This window comes from Akebia trifoliata, chromosome 7 (genome assembly GCF_017979445.1).
Source record: "Akebia trifoliata isolate Shusen 1 chromosome 7, ASM1797944v1, whole genome shotgun sequence".
Taxonomy (NCBI): domain Eukaryota; kingdom Viridiplantae; phylum Streptophyta; class Magnoliopsida; order Ranunculales; family Lardizabalaceae; genus Akebia; species Akebia trifoliata.
Window position 1 is genome coordinate 16,961,176 of NC_141381.1, and position 20,863 is coordinate 16,982,038.

Below are 20,863 nucleotides of genomic sequence, written 5' to 3' on the forward strand. Positions count from 1 at the left end.
CAAAACCGATGCCTAAGCAAGATCTTGCCCCGCTGTACCCTACTGTACGAGGGGGATAGACTACGTCTATTCTAGACGAGAGGTATTTAAGTGGGCCCTTGCTCAGCATTGTGCGCCACCTCTCAACTGGAGATCAAACTGGCTGTTTTTGGCTTCAGAGAAGTGAGTTGAGGTTTTAGATTATCACCTATACGGTATATCAGACCAAGTCACCACGTATCGAGAGGTATATAGGTGTGCTTGGGCAAGGGTGGCTAGATAAAAATGCATTGCACGTAGTAAACCTAGAGTCTAGAAGCCTTCCTATAGGTCACGACCCGAATTGACTATGGGTGTTCCTGGGTTGCTTTATTCAATCCAACCAACAGGTAGGTGGGCAGACCGATCCAGAATAATCAAACAAAACCCACAATATCGGTCCGACCCAATCGGTGAAATGTACCGATTAATTTGAACCACTTAAACCAGTTGACCCAATGGACAAATGGATCAAACTGATCGATACCAAATCAGTTGGACTAATTGGTTTCACTTTTAAAGATCCAGACCACTTTATCTAGAAAGATTCGATCTTAAGATCAAATTAATTTATCTGATCAAAGGTTCAATCCCAATCAGGGGTAGACCCGCATCTAACCTTTCTCACTTTCTTGGTCACTATAGACTTATGGTGCATTTGGATTCGATTTTCCGCCAGAGGGCTAATTTATATCAAAATTTTAATCATGTGGTTAAGAGTGAAACATTCAGAGTCAATGATTAATCTTAGGTGCCCCTAAATGTTCTAAATCCTCATCTGTGTTATTTTGGATCCGTCAAAAGAGTTATCTAGTCAAAGTATCAGTGTTAAGTCCAAGTAGTCCATCCACCCAGAAGGACCTTCTCTCTTTGTAGATAATTGTCCCTGAGTTTTCTTTGAGTTTCAATCCAGTTTTTGTCAGTCTTTAAATCCAGTAGTCGAGTTTGTCAATCAATGTTTTTCAATTCCAATAAAATATAGAAGCTTCTGATTATCATACGTGTAATAATGATTTGAGCATAATATCTAACATGAGAAATGACTTAAAGTTCACTAACCAAATTTGATAAATATTGGAATTAAAGAGTACACTCAAGAAGTGCAAATTGGTGATACATTATCCTCAAGAGAACATGAGAGAATAGTAAACTTACTTGAGAAATTCAACAATATTTCTTGCATGATCTCATAAGGATATATGGATGAATTACACAAAAACATAGATCAAGTCAAGAGTGATTTCAAAGTCAAAGATTATCGGTCAAAGATGATATAGCTGAAAGCATCAACAAAGATGCTAAGACTTACAAGTGGATCTACCATGTTTCTCACTCAAAAGAAAGAAGAGTTCTCATTCGCAAAAGAATATAAGATTTTTTTTGAAGTTTGGAAAATGTTGAACAAGTCAACGTCAAATACAAAGAAGTCAATCACACTCAACTTTGTAAAAGAAGACTAAAGATTTCTCTTTATCATAAAAAGACTGAAGATTATTCATTCTCAGAAGAAGATTGAAGACTCATTTTCAAAAGAAGACCTTACTCGATAGAGCAATCAAGACATTGAGTTTCTAAAACCTTGACCAAATCGATTAGTATTTCACAAAATGAGGCCTTCATTGGTCGAACCATTTTCCTATCTTACCAAGAAAAAGACAACTTTCTTTAGCCCCTCGCAGCCTTGAAAAATAAAATCAATAGCCTCTTCTTTCTAAACCACGCCGACCAACCTTGGGAAGGAATCTTAGTATGAACTACGTTTTGACCTGATCCCAAAAGGAAAAAAAGAAATATTTGGGGTACGTAGGCAACCTGAGAAGTTACTTCAGGCCCGGTCATTAAAAGAAAAATGTATTCTCTTAAGGAAAGTGTCATCCAAAAGAAAAATCTACTATTGAAATATTCAAAAGAAAATAATGTCAAACTAAGGGCATTAGAAAAAAGAATCAAAAGAATTGATAAAAAGAAAAGAATGCCAAACTAGGGGCATTTAGAAAAAAAATCAAAATAATTGATAGAAAAAAGAGAATGTCAAACTAGGGGCATTTTGGGAAGTTGAGCCTTATATCTTTTCTTTCTAAACCACATCCTAAGCCCACCTATTAAATCCTCCTGAAGGCTAATTGACTCGGTTAAGGTGCAGGGAACTGAGAAGTTGTCGAGTTGGTTATACAAGATCATCAAGAAAAAAAGAGAAGCCTGCTAAGTCGAAAACCTGAAAAGGCGGCTTAGGCAAAATTTAGGGCATAACCATAAGAAAAAAAGCCTGCTAGGTTGAAAACCTGAAAAGGCGACCTAGGCAAAAATCAAGGTATTATCAGAAAAAGAAAGAGCAAAGCCCGCTAGATTGAAAACCTGAAGAGGCGATCTAGGCAAAAATTAGGGCATCATCAAATGGGAGGAAAGGTCCCGTCAAGAAGAAAAATTCAGAAGGAAGCTTGTGCAGAAACTGCAGAACCATTCAAGCCACGATATTTGTCTTTTAGCCAAGAGCTCACATCCGACAAAGACAATATTGAAGTCGAAAAAAATCAGAAGTCATCTTGAACATTGTAGGATCTTCAAAAGTATGTTTACTTGTTCAAGTGTTCGCTAATGGAAGATGTAGAATCATCAACCACTTTGAAGAGGAAGATCTTTTATTCTAATATTTATCAAGATTTTTTAAGTCCAGCTCAAGCATTTTTCAAAAGAAATTCGAAAGAAAATGATCAATTCTTTATTGCACATATGATAATCTTAAGAGTCTTAAATTTAAGAGAATGTCAGTTCTTCTATCTATCATACATCAGAGTCCATATTTTTCAAGCGTAATCCATTCCATCAGTCTCGTAGTCAAGTCCCAATTAAAGCCAACCTTGAAACTAGGGGCATTTTTGAAGGTCATTTAATTCCAAAATTTTTGTTCTTAATCACATGATAAAAAGAAAATCATACAAAAGCTTAAAAGTCCGGCGAAACCTAATGATAATTACGAATCCAGATGCATGATAAGCCAATAAAGGCCTGATCTTTCAAACTTTGAGCTCGATTTTGAATCATATAATCAATTAATAGGATTGTTTAAGTTCCTATAAATCTAAGCCCGAGAAACGTGGCTTAGTAAGTTCGAGTCCGAGAAACGAGACTCCAACTTTTTTGAATCATAGAATGAATGGGCTTGTTGAAGTGCCTATAAACCTAAGTTCGAGTCCGAGAAACGAGACTCCAACTTGTTGAATCATAGAATGAATAGGCTTTTTGAAGTGCCTACAAACCTAAGTTCGAGTCCGAGAAACGAGACTCCAACTTTTTGAATCATAGAATGAATAGGCTTTTTGAAGTGCCTACAAACCTAAGTTCGAGTCCAAGAAACGAGACTCCAACTTTTTGAATCATAGAATGAATAGGCTTTTTGAAGTGCCTACAAACCTAAGTTCGAGTCCGAGAAACGAGACTCCAATTTTTGAATCATAGAATGAATAGGCTTTTTGAAGTGCCTACAAACCTAAGTTCAAGTCCGAGAAACGAGACTCCAACTTTTTGAATAATATATAGGCTTTTTGAAGTGCCTATAAACTTAAGTTCGAGTCCGAGAAATGAGACTCCAACGTTTTGAATCATAGGCTTTTTGAAGTGCCTATTAACCTTAGTTCGAGTCCGAGAAACGAGACTTCAATTTTAATAGGATTGTTTAAGTTCCTGCAAACCTTAGCCAGAGTCCGAGAAACGAGACTCCAGCTTTGTTTGAAATCATATTGCTAGGATTTAACGAAGTTCCTACAATGTTATAACTCCAATTACCTTTGTTAAACCTTGCTATGATTGTTTTCGTTGCATAAGTGCATCTCAATTTTGAATCATTATTGTCAGTGAGAGAAGATCTCTAGGACCTGGCACATTTTTACTTAGTTTCACACAGCATCACACCATTGCACACACGTGCACTTTTGCATCAGTCAGGGAGAATCTTCTAAAATTCGAGGATCTGACATCGTCAGTGAGAGTTCAAGCTCGAGGACCTGACAACCTTTTAGTTCGGGAAGAGTTTTACGCTCAAGGATCCGAACACCCTGACGAATTGCTAAATCAGGCTGCAAAATGAACTGTCACTAGCTTTGACATTCAGATATCGCACTATCTACCAAAATAGATTTGCTATCTATTTTGCTTCAACCCTCTGCCAAAGAGGGGCATCTGTAGACACCCCATTTTTGCTTCCGCCTGATTAATCAACTCGTCAACCCGATCGCAATGATTCCCAATGATGGATGTGTATTCCATTGCTTTATTTTGTTACCAGATATGTTTCAGAAATCCGGATGAGGTATCTCAAACTAACAAAACCTTAGAAACCACGCTACGCTAGGAAAACACGACCCCAGAAACATAGAAATCATCATCTTGCAGACCAGAAAGAAACTTCACGATAAAAATCACTAAAAATTACCAAATTACCAAAATATCCCTAACCTCAAAACAACCCTAGAGCCTACGTTACGCTTAGGAAAACTCTCTCGAACACATAAAATAACAAATCGGAACCAAATAAATCATTTCACCAATTTTAACAGAATTTGACAAAATTACGAAAATGCCCCTCGTAAAGTTCACAACCATTTCACACAAAAAAACTTCATAAATAACAAAAACTAATATTTCCATTGAATTCCTTACGAAAAATCGATTCTAAAACATCCTGGAACATTAAAAACCGACTTGAAACGTGAAAAGTCCTCTCCGGGGGTAAAACGGTAATTTCACAATTTTCATAATTAAAAATTTCGAAATTAATAAATAAATATTAAATAATTAAAGTGAAACATTAATGAAATTAATTTAAAATTTTGAACCTAAAAAATCGATCAATCGGGTTCTCAGGCAAAATTGTTGAGGGTTCGTGAGATATTTCTTTAAGAACCCCTCAATTTGGGGGTCCAAAGAATTAAAGAAATAATGAAAGGGGCCTTCTCCAAAAATTAAAAGTAAATCAAGCAAGACTAAAGTCAAGGTATTAAAGTCAATCAAGTGAGACTGAAGTCAAAATTAAAGTCAATTAAGCAAGACTGAAGTCAAGTCAATCAATTAAGACTGAAGTCAAAACATTAAAAGTCAATCAAATAAGACCAAAAGTCATAATAGAATTCTAATTAAATAATAACTCTATCTAATAGAGTTCTAACTTAAAAATAATTCTACCTAAAACAATTTTAATTAAAACACAATTCTACCTAAAACAATTTTAATTAAAACACAATTCTATCTAAAATAAGTCTAACTAAAACACAACTCTAATTAAAAGATCTCTAACTAAACACTAACTCTATCCAAATCAACCCCTAAAAACATCTATAAATAGAAGTGCTCACACCCTATTTTCGTATCAAATCATAAACCCTAGGAGAAGTAGGTCTAGAAGCTGCCCTATCCCCCCATAAACCCTAGTTTTGGAGCCCCAACTCCTTACCTAACATCCCCCTTTCAATTTTAGTCTAGAAAACCCCTAAAATCCCTCCAAAAACACTCCTAAATCCGCAACAAACTTGAAGAGTTCAGATTCAGAAACAAAGAGATACCTTGATCTAGGAGATCCGAAGTTAAATCCGGAGACAGAACGAAGCAAGGGAGTACAGTACAAGGAATTTTTTTTGTCAGATCTGAGGGAGCAAAATCCTTGCTATCGGAAAGGTATGTATTTTTTTATATTTATTTTTATCTAGGTTTTAGCAATGTAATTTACTTGGGAAGTTAGTAGAGACCGGCTTTGGCCGGGCGGGGTTGGTGCCTAACACCTTCCAACCCCGTAACTTGATCCCCGAATTCAGATTTTTTATGGTAGATTAGTTCTTTTTATCCATGTTAGAGTCAGTTTGGTTCCTAGACCACAATAACTAGGTGGCGACTCCCAAACCTCAAGGGTCAAAAGCGGATCCGCGCACCCCGCGGATCGAGGGCGCTTTCAATTATGCAATGGGAAAAAATTCCCTTAAATTTTGGATTAGTTAATATTATGGACCCTAGATTTTTTTATAACCGTTAGTAGTAGTAACTCTAATGACATTAATATTTATAGTTTAAATGAAATTACATTAGCATTAGATGAAGAGTGATGCTAAATGGACGGTGTTTTTGGCTAACACCCCAACCGTCCCTTTCTCTCTCTTGCCCATAGAGAAAAAAACAAAATTTCTGATTTAATCACAATGTGACATTCAAAAATATGATCCGATTGTAGAAGACAAAATTATATGAATTTTAAAATAGTTATTTTTCACTGTTGAATTTTATTTTGAAATTTAGGTGTTAGGTGGTTGTCCATTTTCAACACCTTGGATTAAGCTTGAAAAATAATATTTTTTTTAATTTCTCTGTTTAGAATATGAATATTTTCATGAAATCTAAATGGTTGTGATATTGGACTGTCAATGTGGGCTCAATGACCCTTTTTAAAATTTGAAATCTAAAAAAATAAATATGTGGGCAGCAAGCAAGAGAGAGAAGCTCTCTATTGTTGATGTCACTGCACCACATGTCAAACCTTTGTTGGGCTGTGAGCTAACACATCATAGGGCGTTGGCCAAAACCGATGTCCATTTAACATTTTTCATAAATAAACTTTCTCAAGAATATCTTTGGAGAGATTCTATTGCCACATCAATTTTTGCTAATACCACTCCAATTCATATGTAAATCAACAAAGAATTGAGCACATCTTGGGGTGGCATTAGCAAAAGTTGGTGTGGTAATAGTAGCTCCGTTCTCTATATTTGTAGAGGAATTATTTGAGAACAAATCTATTGCCACCCGAACTTTTGCTAACGCCACCCCAATTCATATGTAATATCACCAAGAATTAGCATACATCTTGTGTGGTATTAGCAAAAGTGGGTGTGGCAAAAGAAGCTCTCTTATTTAATTAGCTTTCTACGGTGGAGACTCGGTCTAAATTAAACTAGCAAGGTTGACTGGGTAGCGTTTGGAGACTGAGTATAGGATCTGCTTCATTGGACACTTAGAAAACTATGTGTCAATACATGAAGATGCATAAGTCGCCTGTGCAATGCAAAAGCAATTATTAGAAATTAAGGAGCAGCATAACTGTAACATCATGAGAACTAGTCAATCCGATTGACTTGTTGAGAGTCTGGTCATGCAAGTTTGTCAAACCTAACCATTCTCGAACATTATTAGTCATCCAATGACGTGTCTCCAACGAAAATATGTGGCCACATTCATAAGTTGGAATCCTTAAGGAATCTTTTCCCAACTCATTAACCAAACTTTAAGCCCACATGGCCACACCTCAAAGTTGAAAGATGCATTGCAAAAATAGAGTAATTCAAACGACCCATATCTATAGCCAAAATTATATGGACACAGATCAATGATCTGGTGATAATGGGTGTTGTGGGTACCTTTAGTCCCACATCCTATAAAATAAATAGAAAGGTGAGAATCTAAGTATAAATTTTCTTCCCTTAGAAACAACTCGAAAATATCTCCGACCTTTCTTTTCTTTTTTCTTCCTTAGTTTAGTGTGCATGGCACATGCTTAGGGATGACAATCCCCCCCCCCCCCCCCTACGTTGAATTTTTATAAATTTAAATAGTTTTGAAATTAAAAATGAAAATCGAGCGATGACTGTTTTGATATACCCAAACCCATCAACCCGTCAACCCACCCCAACTGATTTTTAAATATATATAGCCCTCATAAGAAATTTAGATTTGTATATTACATTCCTTACTCTTATTCATTTTTTCTTAGGATGTGCATCTTCTAAATTATTATTAGGATTTGCTTTAATTAAAAACTTGGAGATTTTCAAATGTGATTAAGAAAAATGGGAAAAAAATAATTTGTGTTGAAAGGCATGATGGGGTTGGGTTTTAGGAAATATTATTAGGGTGGTGACGGAAGTCAGGGTTGGTGCGAGTTCGCAATGAAGACAAATAATCGAGGCCAAGGCCAGGTTAAGCTAAACCTGGCCCAAACTCACACCATTTTCATCCTTACATGTGCTTCGGGTTTGCTACAATTTGTTTTGCCCTCTTCTTCGATTCATGCTTACAATCTGGAATCTACAATTGCTATCAGCAGATCAAAGCTTCAACAGGGTTGTTGTCCTATTTTTGCATTATACATCTTTCGATTGCTAAATTGTAATTGCTTAATATTGATTAGTTCAAATTAATTAGTACCAATCACTTTGTAATTTCCAAAAATGTAAAGGAAAATATTTTTGGTAACTTTAATTCGAATTAACAAAAATTGGCTCAAGTTAACCATTCAGAAAAATTAAAAATTGTTTGATGGCTCAAACTTCAAGAGGTGGTAGTCTAAAGTGTTTTCTTACCTGACTCTTTTGCAATTGGTCGATATGGTATTCAAATCCACTCACGAATAAGAATTTGAAGTATGAACCTACTAGATCAGAAATAAAAAATAAATAAATGGAATCACTACAATTATCTTTGTTGAAATTATATCTTAAACGGTTTAATTCCTCGTTTATATGATGTGTATGTCCATTGTAAAATTGCTAACAAATTATGGGAGATGCTAGAAAAGAAATACATTACAGAAGATGCGAGATCAAAGAAATTTTTTGTGGAGAGGTTTTTAGAATTTAAAATGGAAGATGAAAAATTAGTTGTGAGCCAAGTTAAGGAGTTACAACTAATGACCCATGAGATTCTAGTAGTAAGGTCAAATTTGTGGAGGTTTTTTAGGTTGCTTCTACTATAGAGAAATTACCACATGTGTGGAAAGACTTCAAAACTAGCTTGATACATAAGAAAAAAGAAATGATCATGGAAGATCTGATTATTCAACTTCGTATAGAAGAAGACAATAAAGTTAATGAAATAAAAGAAAAGACCTTCAAATATAGATCCAAAGAAAATTTTATTGAAAGAAAGGGTGACAAATTTTAAAAACCCAAGTCCGATTTAAAAAAGAAGTCAGTTGATAAAATAAAAATCAAAGGTGACCTTAAAAAAAAACTAAAGGAAATTGCTTTTGTTTGTTGGAAACATGGGCATCTAGCTTGTTTCTATGATGAGAGGTGTAGACACCTCAATTTGAACGGGCCACTACTCGAAAGAGCCCAAAAATACAGATTTTTCAAATAAATGGGTCAATGGGCCTCAAGGGATCAAGTCATTGAAAAGTGATATTTTGATCGAATCAAGGCCCCTAAGACCTCCAAATGGTTTGGGAGGCCCGTCAAGAGGACTCGGCCAACCCTCCGCTTTCCCAATATTCACCGTTCCGCTTCCAAAATCAAAAACGCCAAATTTTCGATAAAGTTCACCAACGGGACTAAGAAGCCCAATTTGCCAACACGTGGCATTTTGATTAATTTAATAATTTCAAAATCTAAAAAAATGGATAAAACTAAAAATATGAGACTTGGGACATCTATCACTTCCCCTACCTTCACCGCTCCGCTCCCGAATCCAATTACCCTAAGCCCACCTAAAGCCCACAAACCCTCAACACTCACAAATTACATTTCTCACCTCCCCCTTAACCTAAACTCAATCCCACATCACCTAATATCTAAAACTAACCTACACCCTCAAAATTCATTCCAAGATAACCCTCAACCAATTCCTAAAACCCAAAACTATTTCATAACCCAAGCCCAATACACTAAAAAGCCCACAAACCTTTATCCATATCCAATTCACATCCAACCCACAACCCTAACCCATAAACCACAACCCACATCAACCAATCACTATTTTTATCATCAAAAAGTGACACATGTCATCACCCTATCTCACATTTCTCATCCAGCTACCTACCCCATTAATTTTCTTTAAACCTCATCTACCCACACATCAACTCATCACATTTTCTCTCAAATCAAACACATCTACCCACACCCCTAACCTATACCTCCCCTAATCTACCCACATCAACCCATCACATTTTCTCTAAAAAAATCTAATCTACCCATACCCCTAACCTATACCTCCTTCTAATCTATCATCATCATTCCCTATAAAACCCACATCTACAATCTAAACCTACACCCATCATCTCAAGTTAAACACTCAACCTCTCCCATCAACCCATCTCAACCCTTCATCTCTACCCATTTTGACACATGGCATCATCTCCCACACCCTCTCAAAATATCATCAACCACCTTCTTACACAACCCTTTTTTTAATTAAAATCCCATCCCCTCAACTCACTTCACCAATTAATTACTCTCTTACACAATCCCATCCTCTCAACCACTCTCATTTATTTTATTCCATCTAATACTCAACCCAAATGGGTTGAAAGATCTAACCCATTTGGGTTGTAAAATAACTCATTTACCCTTCTTACACAAATGTCCTTCAATCATCTCTAATTTACCCCCACCTTTCTCTTAAACCCCACACCATTCTATCACTTCTCCTCATTTTACCCCATTATATCCCTAAAATAACTCCTCAACATCTATAAATACCCTCATCCTCTTCCCAAAAAATTCACCAACTTTCACTACAAAAATTTTATCCCCAACTCTCACTACTAACAACTATCACCAATTCTCACCAAGTCTACCAATCATCTCTTATTAACTTCACACCAAGTCTCACTAAAAAAAGAAAATCCCTACTCTCTCTAATCACCTCTTCCCATTCTCATACTCTCATATTCTACTAAGGACTCAAGAAGACTCAAAGAAAGAGAAGGAATGAAAGAAAAGAAAAGAAAACTTTGAAGTTTCAAGGTGGGTTTAAAGCAATCCCCCTCTCTCTCTCTCTCTACCCTCTCCTCCTCTCTCTTCTATTATCCCCTCTCCTCTTCATTTATTTTAAATGGATTTAAGATGAGTGGATCTCAAGGCAAATGATCCATTAGGATCATCTCTTTTAATGAGATGATCCTATGATCGAGCCGAAAATAAATCCCTACTTAGGGTACAAATGCACACACGTGGCACGGTATTTTTTGTATTTTTTTAAATCAAATGACCGAATTGAGTTGAGGTTATTACTATTTAGTGGGGAGAAAAGGGTGCTTAACACCTTCCATTTTCTCCAACCGAGTCACTTATCCCGAATCTCAAGATTTGATCCGTACCTTATCCATCGAGAGTCACTAAACGCCAAAACGGCAATTTTCTAAAAAATGCACATCGGGTGATCATTCACACCCACTTACAAAAATGAATGGTGGCGACTCCTAACCTTAGTAGATGTGATCATCGTAATGACGAAATCACGTTTCTACAAGAGGAAAGGACAAAACAAAACAAAAGGTAAAATCCCCAAGCCCATGTGACTAAGGATGGGAACTTTTCTGTCATTTTGTCTAAGGTGAATTTTATCAATGATCTCGGGAGATTCGTTGATAGATACTGGAGCTACCAAGCATATATGTGCAAACATAAATGCATTTACCTCCTACATACCTATGGGGGAAATTGAACAGTTGTTCATGGGCAACCCGTCAACTTCTAAAGTAGTAGAAAAGGGGACCGTGAAACTAAAGTTCACATCTTAGAATCATCTTATTTCTAAGGACGTTCTATATGTTCTAGACATTTGAAAGAACCTAGTCTTAAGTTCTCTCTTAAGTAAGAAATGGTTCAAATTAGTTTTGAGACTGATAAGTTTGTATTGTCCAAGAGTGAGTCCTTTGTAGGGAAATGATATTAGAATGATAGGCTTTTTAAACTAAATGTAATGCTTCAAAACTTTAACAAAGTTTATACTTGTTTTGCTTAAATTGTTGATTCTTATAATCTTTGACAAACCATAAAAAACCAATGAACTCAGGATTATTATTATAGAACAATCAAACTAACAAATGGGAAATGTAGAGTTTGTGTAGACTCTAAATATGCCAGGAAACCTTTCAAAAAGAGTGGATAGATGTTCTAATCTTCTAGGACTTAATCTGTAGTGATTTAGGAAAATTAAAAGGATGTGAAACTAAAGTGGAAAAAAATACTTTTTGACCTTTATTGATGATTTTCTAAGTATTGCCCAATTTATCTTCTAGAAAGTAAAATTGAGGCAATAGAAAAATTCATAATCTACAAATAATAAATAAAAGACCAATTAGATAATAAAATTAAGGTTTTAAAATCATATAGAAGTGGAGAATATGAATCTTGTCCTTTTAAAAAATTATATCAAGAAAAGGGAATCATTTATCAAGAAACGACATTGTATTTGTTACAATTTAATGGTACAACAGAAAAAAAAAAAATATAACCTTAAAAATTATGGTCAATGCTTTATTAATAAGTTGTAGACTTCAGATGAATTTATAGGGGTAGGCCTTACTTTCAACTTGCTATAATTTAAACAAAATACATTTTACAGATTTAGATAACAACTTATGAGCTATGGAAAAGGAGAATACACTCTTATAAATACCTAATAGTGTGTGTTGGGGGGGGGGGGGGGGTTGCTTAGCTAAGGTGTCAATACCTACACAAAGATAGACTAAATTGGGCCCTAAAAGAGTAGATTGCGTGTTCATAGGCTATGTTTGAAATAGTAGTGCTTGCACTTTTTTAGTAATCAAATATGAAAATAACCATCTTTAAAAAAAAATTTGAAAATAACCTAATAAAGAAAAACATAACCTTTTAGCCAAGACATGAAATTTTTTTTTTTTTTTTAAGACTTTTTTCCTCTAAAGGATAAAGTCAAGGAAAATCAAATTAGGATTTTATCTAAAAAAGAAATCAAATCTTTTGAAGAATATGATTTTGAACTTAGAAGAAATAAAATAACTAGAATAGCCACTAGCTTTGGTTTAGACTTTCATACATTCTTAGTTGAAAATGAACCTCAATCCATCAAAGAGGCGATGACTTCTTCTTATGCAAATTTTTAGAAGGAAATAATCAATAGTGAGTATGATTGTATACTGAGTAGTAAAACCTGAGAATTAATGGATCTTCCTCCTGGGTGTAAGATACTTCAATTTACATAGGCCTCATTTGAGAAAGATCCACAAAAATATTATAGACACCCCAATTTGTCTGAATCAAGCCCGATAACTTAATCGAATCCAATAAGGAAAGATGAATTCAAAATAATTTCGATCAATCAAGTAAGACCCACTCTAAGCATAATCAAAATTTAAATTTTAGTTTGCCTTTTATTGACCAATGGTTACCCATGTTCTGGTCATGCATCAACTAAAGGCCAAATACTCTTGCATTGGCTTTTACCCATTTACATGTAGGTTACTTTTTTTGCATTGGATTTACTTACCTACATGCAAGTTGCTTTTTTTCCTTGGCTTTCATTCACCCTCTATACAAAAAAAAAATTACACTGGCCAGCTAAAGCTAGTTCGATTAGACAGTAATGTTGAGAATGTGAGCACTTAAGTGCTCAAAATTTACTTAAGGAAATGACATCCTAAACCCCTTATTAGTGGGCTTATTTATCAAGAAAATCCCCTCTTTTTACCTCTATGCCCTTGTATTAGACTTCACATAATTCATCCACCTAGGCTTTCTAGTAATTTTCCCATTTTTTCAATTTTGACCCATAATCTCATTAGGTCTCCACAAAGAGCTAATTACCCTTTTGTCCCCAATTTGTTGAGACTCAATTAAGGAGATTGATATTTAAGCCCATCTTTCCAATTCTTAGTTTAAGGCCTTACCTAGATAATTCCTTATAAATTGACCAAGATCTAGAGGCCTTGATTATTTTTTCCAACCATAGGAATCTTCTAGAACCTATATGCAATAACCCTTTTATCGTCAAGTTTGGTGGAGTGTCTTTCAAAATAAGTTACTAAAAAGACCAAAATCCCAATTCAAAATTACATTTTATTTCTATTAGGTACTTTATAATTTGACCAAATTCAAGGAACTTTGACAATTTTATCTCTCAATTAGAATTCTTTAGAACTCTTTATCTTTGGCACTTCTACCCTTTGATGATCATGATTGGTAAGACTCAAAGAAATTCAAAGATAATTAAACAAAGTAAGGAGTATAGTACAAGGAGCAATTTTATCAAATCTGAGGAATAGAACCGTTGTTTTCGAAGGTAAAATCTCTTTTATTTTTTCTATCTATGTTTTTGTTAGCAATGTAGTTTTATTTGGGATAAGTAGAGACCGGTATTGGTCTGGTGGGGTTGGTGCCTAACACCTTCCAACCCCGTAATGTGATCCCCAGATTCAGTTTTTCTTTAGTAGATTAGTTTCTTTATCCGTTTAGAGTCATTATTCGGTTCCTAGACCGTAATAACTAGGTGGCGACTCCCAAACCTCAAGGGTCAAAAGCGGATCCGCGCACCCTGTGGATCGAGGGCGCTTTCAATCGGTCTCCTTAATCGTTCTCTCCATTAATACCTCGTGGGCGTGGTCTGGCAGCAGATTGGTGTAGGTGAGTTCGTCGGTGCAGAACTGAAGTTTGCCAGTCGCACATCCCTCGATAAAAAAATTCTTCAACAGGCGGCAATTTCTAATGAGGTGTCCCAACCAACAATGGAATTTGTAGTATCGAGGGTTAGCCTGTTTTATCGATGTTGGTTCTTTCCTTACAAGTGGCATTTTGACCGCGTTGTCCCTGATCCACACTTCTAGTATCTACTCCACCTCTTCCATGTTGTAGGGGAAATCAAGTACCACTTCCTCCCTATTATAGTCTTTATTGTTCTTATTTTTTTGGAAATTATGGTCTCGTGCAGGCATTCTCTTCGACTGCCTATCCGACATGTAGATCTGATACTCAGGTCGTTTTTCCATCCTTCCCCATTCCATGGGTTTTTAGGTTTTGATTGTGAACGTCTATTCCTGAGATGATGGTGAAAGCGCCCTCGATCCGTTTGGTGCGCGGATCCGCTTTTGACCCTTGAGGTTTGGGAGTCGCCACCTAGTTATTATGGTCTAGGAACCAAACTGACTCTAAAACGGATAAAAAACTAATCTACTATAGAAAAACTGAATTCGGGGATCATATTACGAGGTTGGAAGGTGTTAGGCACCAACCCCATCAGGCCAATGCCGGTCTCTACTTATCCCAAATAAGACTACATCGCTAATGACAAAATCTAGATAAAAAAATTAACGAAAATCTTACCTTCGATCTGCAAAGGTTCTATTCCTTCAGATCTGGTGAAACTGCTCCTTGTACCGTACTCCTTACTTCGTTCTGTCTCTGGATCTGATTTCTGATCTTTGAGGCAAGGTATCTACTTCTTGGATCTGGGTGCTTCGAATTTGTTGTGAATTTTGGGGTGTTTTTGAAAGGTTTCTAGGTGTTTTTCAGGCTAAAATCGAAGTAGGGGTGTTAGGTAAGGAGTTGGGGCTCCAAAATTAGGGTTTTGGAGAGGTTGTGGAGAGGTTGTGGAGGCTTCTTCACCTACTTTTTCTAGGATTTTTTCTTTTATACGAAAATAGGGTGTGGAGGCTCCTATTTATAAAGTTTTTTAGAAACATTAGGATTTGATTAGGGTTTCTTTTAGAGTTTTAATTAGAGTTTTGACTTTGGTCTAATGAGATTCACTTAGTCTTTAGGGTTTTGACTTTAGTCTTATGAGATTGACTTGATTAGTTTAGATTAGAGTTTTGATTTAAGGTTTTGACTTTAGTCTTATGAGATTGACTTGATTAGTTTAGATTAAGGTTTTGATTTAGGGTTTTGACTTTAGTCTTATGAGATTGACTTTAGTATTTCTTGGTTGGCTTTTAATATCTTGACTTTAGTCTTACTTAATTGACTTTAATTTTTGGAAAATCCCTTTTTATTATATCTTTAATTATTTGGGCCCTCAGATGGAGGGGTCTTTGAATAAATATCCTGGCAACCATCAATAATTTTGCCTGAAAGCCTAATTGATCGATTTTTTTAGTTTAAATTTTTAAATTAATTTTATTAATGTTTCACTTTACATTATTTAATGTTTTATTTATTAATTTCAAAAAATTTAATTATTAAATTTGTGAAATTACCGTTTTACCCTCGGAGAGGATTTTTTACGTTTTAAGTCATTTTTCAATGTTCCAGGATGTTTTGGAATCACTTTTTCATAAGGAATTCAATGGGAATGTTGGTTTTTATCATTTATGAAGTTTTTTGTATGAAATGGTCGTGAACTTTATGAGGGGCATTTTCGTAATTTTGTCAAATTTTGTGAAAATTGGCAAAATGATTTATTTGGTTTCGATTTATTATTTTATGTGTTTGAATGAGTTTTTCTAGTTGTAACGTAGGCTCTAGGGTTGTTTTGATGTTAGGGGTATTTTGGTAATTTGGTCATTTTTAGTGATTTTTATCGTGAAACTTCTTTTTGGTCTGCAAGATGATGATTTCTATTTTTCTAGGGTCGTATTTTCCTATTGTAGCGTGGTTTCTAAGTTTTGTCAGTTTGAGATACCTCATCCGGATTTCTGAAACATATCTGGTAACAAAATAAAGTATTGAAATAAACATCCATCATTGGGAACCGTTGCGATCGGGCTGACGAGTTGATTAATCAGGCGAGTGCAAAAATGGGATGTCTACAGCTGGGACCGAGGCTACGGTTCTTTTTGCTACCTCATGGAGTTCGAAAAAATTCGTTAGCTTTAGATTCTCGAGGAGGGTCCGATAGGGGAGCAACATTCCCATAATGCACATCTCAGTCAGTCGTGTTTTGTTAATCTATTCACGACAGTCCATGTGCCCTCACAAAACCTCCTTACTAAAACATTCAAGTGATCATTCTCTTCTTGGTGTATCGGTCATAGGTCCGTCAATGTCACTTGTTCGCACATAATAAAAAAAATTCGATGAAAGGCATTCACCAACTGTATCCACGTTTGGATCGATCCGACTGGTAAGTAATTGTACTAAGTGTATGCTTTTCCAATCAGGGATTTTGAGAAATCCCATAGTCGTAGATTGTCATTAGTTGCGTAGCCCCTGAGTACTTCCAATAACTGGGATACATGTTCCCTTACTTTGCCCTTCTCATCGTACATGGGGAACACTGGTGTCACATACCCCCTAGGGTACGATTTCTATTGAAGGGAGCTTGGGTACGGAGGGTCGTACTCATAGGGATACTTTTCTTCCTTCTGCGCCCTTTCCTGTTCTTGCAACTATGTTAGTTCTGAGACTGTCACGAATGCTTTAGGTTGCGCCAGTGGAATTACTTGGGGCGCCAAGGGCTTCCATGCTGTTCTGTGTGCCGTTGTCAACGTGGACGCACCTCTTGCATCTCCCCACTTCATCTAGAACAGTGGGTTATTGCGGAGTATTCAATGCTTGTGGCAGCCTCTTTAGGAATTGGAGTATCTCCACGTTAGCTCTTGTTATCCCTTGTAAAAGTTCCCCCAACGACCCTAGTGGAGCGGGGGTACTTCCAATGTAGGCTTGAGTTGCTCATGAGCCGTGTCTGCTATGGCATCATCATGGTCTTGATCTCTTTCTATATTGGTCATGCTTTTTGATGGGTCACTTCGGTTTCTAGGACGCACCATTCCAGTACTTCCTTCCTTAGTGGAGTCGCCAAATGTTCACTTATGGAACTTGCTGTAAATAAGGACTTAAAGTGTGTAGCTAGATTCAACAAGGGGGGGTGGGGGGGAGTCCAAGGACTAGAAAATGATGGGTCCACGCATTGTAGTTTGGTCTTGGGATGTTTCGTCTGTTCTGTCTAGTAAGAAGGGGAGGAGGCAAGGGAGAGACGAAAGTCGAGAGAGAAAGAGATAGAGAGGGATCCTGTGCCAGTTTTGCAATAATGTCGACTCTAGAACCCTTTAATGCTTGTCCCATCAAGGAGATAAACCTGATATAAATAGGAGGTCCCTTCTTCTCTTTGCTTGCTTGCTTGCTTGACGGATGCCAGCCCGAACATCAAGGGTAGGTAGGTAGGTTAGGTCGTTGTCCAAGGATGATCTTCTCTATCAAAAAAGTCAACCCTAGTCAACAGATCTTCCTTTAAGGTTGATAAAAGGGATGTCAGCAGAGCTGACACCCCTTGTGGCAGTAACAGATTCCCTAGGGATCGGCAAATAGAAGAGACATCAGGCCCGTTGACACCTTCATCAAGAGAGGTGTCAGTTTGGCTGGCACTCCTCAGAGAACTCCAATTCCCTGGTGCCACCCCCTGATGTCCCTGATGTTAGCCTGCTTTGCGATTCTTGGCTGCCAAACCTACACTTCACATTTCCCCCCTTCCTCGATGCCTGCTCCCCTACCTGGGACAATAGAGGCCCATGCCGAGGTGCCCATCACAATGTTGACACCGGCGTCAACTGTGTGAGCTGCCTCCTAGGGTTTTTGCTCATAAGACACCATCTGGTGTGCTCGGGATCTGCACCTAGGAATGCCTATCATCGCAATATCCATGGGTCTGTCATGGTTGATGGTACAAGAAGAGCTTCAGAGAGGAACATAGAAGGGAAAATCTAACCGGACATTGAAATCTTAGGTTGAGGTCGGAAATTGAAATCCTTTTTGTTTAGCTTGGAACTGTAAATGAGTTTCTTAAAAACTATTAATCAAACAATGGAAAATATTAATTCTCAACGGTGTAAATTACTTTACCACTAATTTTCCACCTTTAATCAAATATATATCCATAGTTTTTTTTTTCATCGTAGGAAATTGTGATTTTCGTTATATATCAACCGTCTGTTTAACGGGGATTCTCAAACCTCGTTGAGATTAGAAAAGTCCTCCAATAATCGTCGTTTGTGAAAGCGACAACGAATCAAGGTTGATCTCACCCAACAACAGCAAATAAAGGGTTTATATTCTATACTCCTGGATGTTATAATACTAATCAACTGGCAGACTCTTTATTTGCTTCACGTGGCCCATTATTATTAAACAGACGCATTACGCTCAAATGTCGAATCATCAAAACTGTGGACCCCAGACAAATGTGCCACACGGCGCACGTAAAGGTGTAGAGGAGTCAATCATCAATCAATATTTCATACTGATCGGCGTTAAGAAAAGACTTTGACCTGAAAGGCTGAAGGGTGCGCATTACGCATCTTAACATCTGCGTTTCGGTAATAAAATTCTATTCCACCCCTCTTGAAAGTTGGAACGCTCACCAAACTACAAAGCTTAGAAAACCTCACTTTTTTTTTTTTCTCTGTAATTCGCTAGACCTAGGGTTTTCCATGGCTCCAATCTCCATGGAACTCAAACTGATCTCTTGCAAAGATCTCAAATCCTTCAATTTCTTCCAGAAACTCTCCATCTACGCAATCGTCTCGATCGTTAAGGAAGATCCTGATAAAAAGCAAAAGAAACAACATCTACAGAAGAAAACGCCAATCGACAGAGAAGGAGATGGAAATCCTGTATGGAATCACGAGATGCGTTTCGATCTTGAAGAGATCTCATCATCTCTGGATCAAAATCAAGATCAAGATCAAGATCGAGATCACCTCTTTCTCGAATTCGATCTTCGCTGCGAAGGAATCGTATTTGGAAATAAAACAATTGGAGAAGTTCGTGTTCCTTTCAAGGATCTGATAGAAGAATCTAACGGTGCCATCAGGTATGTTAGTTATCAGGTCCGTACTACAGACGGAAAACCTAACGGCGTATTAGATTTCTCTTACAAAGTGATCGATAATAAGATCCAGAAGGCTGACCCGGCGATCGAAAACAGTAGTGGATTTCATGTCCTTTATCCGTCAGTGGAAAACGTTTATCCGCCACAGAAAATTTATCCTCCCTTAACGGACGTTTATTATCCGTCAACGGAAGTTAATTATCCGTCTTCAGAAGTTTATTATATGGACCCACCACCAAATATCTCTTATTACCCTCCACCACCGCCACCGCCACCGGTTTACCCTACGCCTGTGGGACCGTACGGATACGAAACAGGGAGTTACAGTTATCCTGTACATCCATATTACACAGGTGTGCAGTTACAACAACAAGCAGATGATGACACGTGGCGAAGAGGATTGCAACAAAGAGGAGGTGGAGGAGGGATTGCTGGGTTTTGGAATTTCAGGTGAGGTGGGTTTTCCTAAGAAAAGTTTTGGATTCACTGCATGGTTGATGCTTCATTTTCCACTACAAAACTTTCTGTCCAGCTTAACGGAAGCAGAGTCTTAAAAAGAAAAGTGGAAAAAAAAAAAAAAAAAACTCTTCTTTTTTAACTCGTTACCGTAGTAGTCTCACACTCTCAATAGGCACGTGATGCTCATCTGATGTCAATTTACTGAATGAAGCAATGGAATTGGCTACGAAAAGAAGGTTTTTTTCTGCTTTAGTATTATTTGGAGTACTTCGTAGTTTTTATTTTTGTCTTTTCGTTCTGTTGGTGTCTTTACGACTCCAAAAATAATATTTTAGGTTTATGCCCCAAATTTTGTAAATCATATTTGCTAATGTATGTAAACAGAGAGAGATAGGGGTTGGATTAATCCTTAATATTCTCCGTCCATGTCTTGTATGGAATTTCATAGTAAATTAATATTTATAAGAAAAAAATTTGAAGATTGTCTTCCCAAATTTTATTTTATTTTGAAATTCATATATCATATATCATATATAAAAAAAAATTGATTTGAAGTTGAATTTTTTTTTCTTTAGAAACATGTTAGTCAGGATTTCAATGGTTGAGCCCGATTTTGATTGGCTCTCCTTACGTCAAACCTCTGCAAGGGACACATAAGGGAATACGTCATGCGGCGTAATTTTTTTCTATTTTTTATTTTCTATTTTATTATATTTTCTTGCCAAGCAAGGAAAGAGAAAAAAACTAAAACGAGCGAAGAAAGATTACGTTGATTAAAGGCATACTGCCTGAGATATACATTTTGACCGAGAAACATTGGAAATTCAAAATAGAATCAAAATAAAACCCCTACAGAAAAAATCGTGAAAAATGTAATTGCCCCGACTATTAA

General features: G+C 36.7%; 1 protein-coding gene across 1 annotated transcript; it reads left to right on the plus strand.

Moving 5' to 3' along the window:
• Positions 1–18,934: 18,934 nt before the first annotated feature.
• Positions 18,935–20,395, plus strand: LOC147398281 (uncharacterized). Its single transcript, XM_086447427.1, has one exon. It carries the CDS (start codon positions 19,112–19,114, stop codon positions 19,964–19,966), a length of 855 nt encoding a protein of 284 aa, XP_086303553.1. The 5' UTR covers positions 18,935–19,111; the 3' UTR covers positions 19,967–20,395.
• The last annotated feature ends 468 nt before the right edge of the window (positions 20,396–20,863 follow it).

Excerpts from the sequence above, each read along its gene's own strand:
- LOC147398281 (XM_086447427.1), top strand. The coding sequence starts at position 19,112 with ATGGCTCCAATCTCCATGGAACTCAAACTGATCTCTTGCAAAGATCTC.